Here is a 483-nt window from a genome sequence, read left to right on the forward strand (position 1 = left end):
TTCACTCCCGTCCTCTGCGACTTCTACACGGAGCTGCTGGAAGAGACCGAGACCCCCGCCCCCTTCGAGGTCGTCTTCATCTCCTGCGACCACAGCGCCGAGGAGATGGCGGGCTATATGCGCTCCATGCACGGGGACTGGCGGGCCCTGCCCTTCCACGACCCCTACAAGCAGTGAGTATCGCCGGCAGTGATCCTTGACCCCGCTCGGAGCGGGACTGCGGCCGCCCGGCAGGCCGCGGTAGGAGGGACGCGACTGCCCACTGGCACCCTCCGAAGGAGTCGGGGGTGTGGATGCTGTGACAGCGGGATAATATGACAAAGAAGACTCTGAAACAAAAGCCCCCCTCCCCGGACCTCCAGCTGTCCTCTTAATCCACTTCCTCCCTTCCCGTTGCACACTCTGAAATCCCAGTTGCAGTGTAATCCGTCGGGTAAGACGCAGGGTTCACCCTTCCTCCCGCTCTCCGAGCGGCGGGGGGCT

General features: G+C 63.6%; 1 protein-coding gene across 1 annotated transcript; it reads left to right on the forward strand.

The window, feature by feature from the left end:
- Window positions 1–3: 3 nt before the first annotated feature.
- On the forward strand, window positions 4–173 carry NXNL2 (nucleoredoxin-like 2; the record flags this gene model as incomplete). Its single annotated transcript, XM_010187951.1, has 1 exon — window positions 4–173. A coding segment is annotated over one exon (170 nt), but the record flags the coding sequence as incomplete, so codon positions are not given.
- Window positions 174–483: the final 310 nt, after the last annotated feature.

This window comes from Mesitornis unicolor, unplaced genomic scaffold (genome assembly GCF_000695765.1).
Source record: "Mesitornis unicolor isolate BGI_N332 unplaced genomic scaffold, ASM69576v1 scaffold33207, whole genome shotgun sequence".
NCBI classification, from domain to species: Eukaryota; Metazoa; Chordata; class Aves; order Mesitornithiformes; family Mesitornithidae; genus Mesitornis; species Mesitornis unicolor.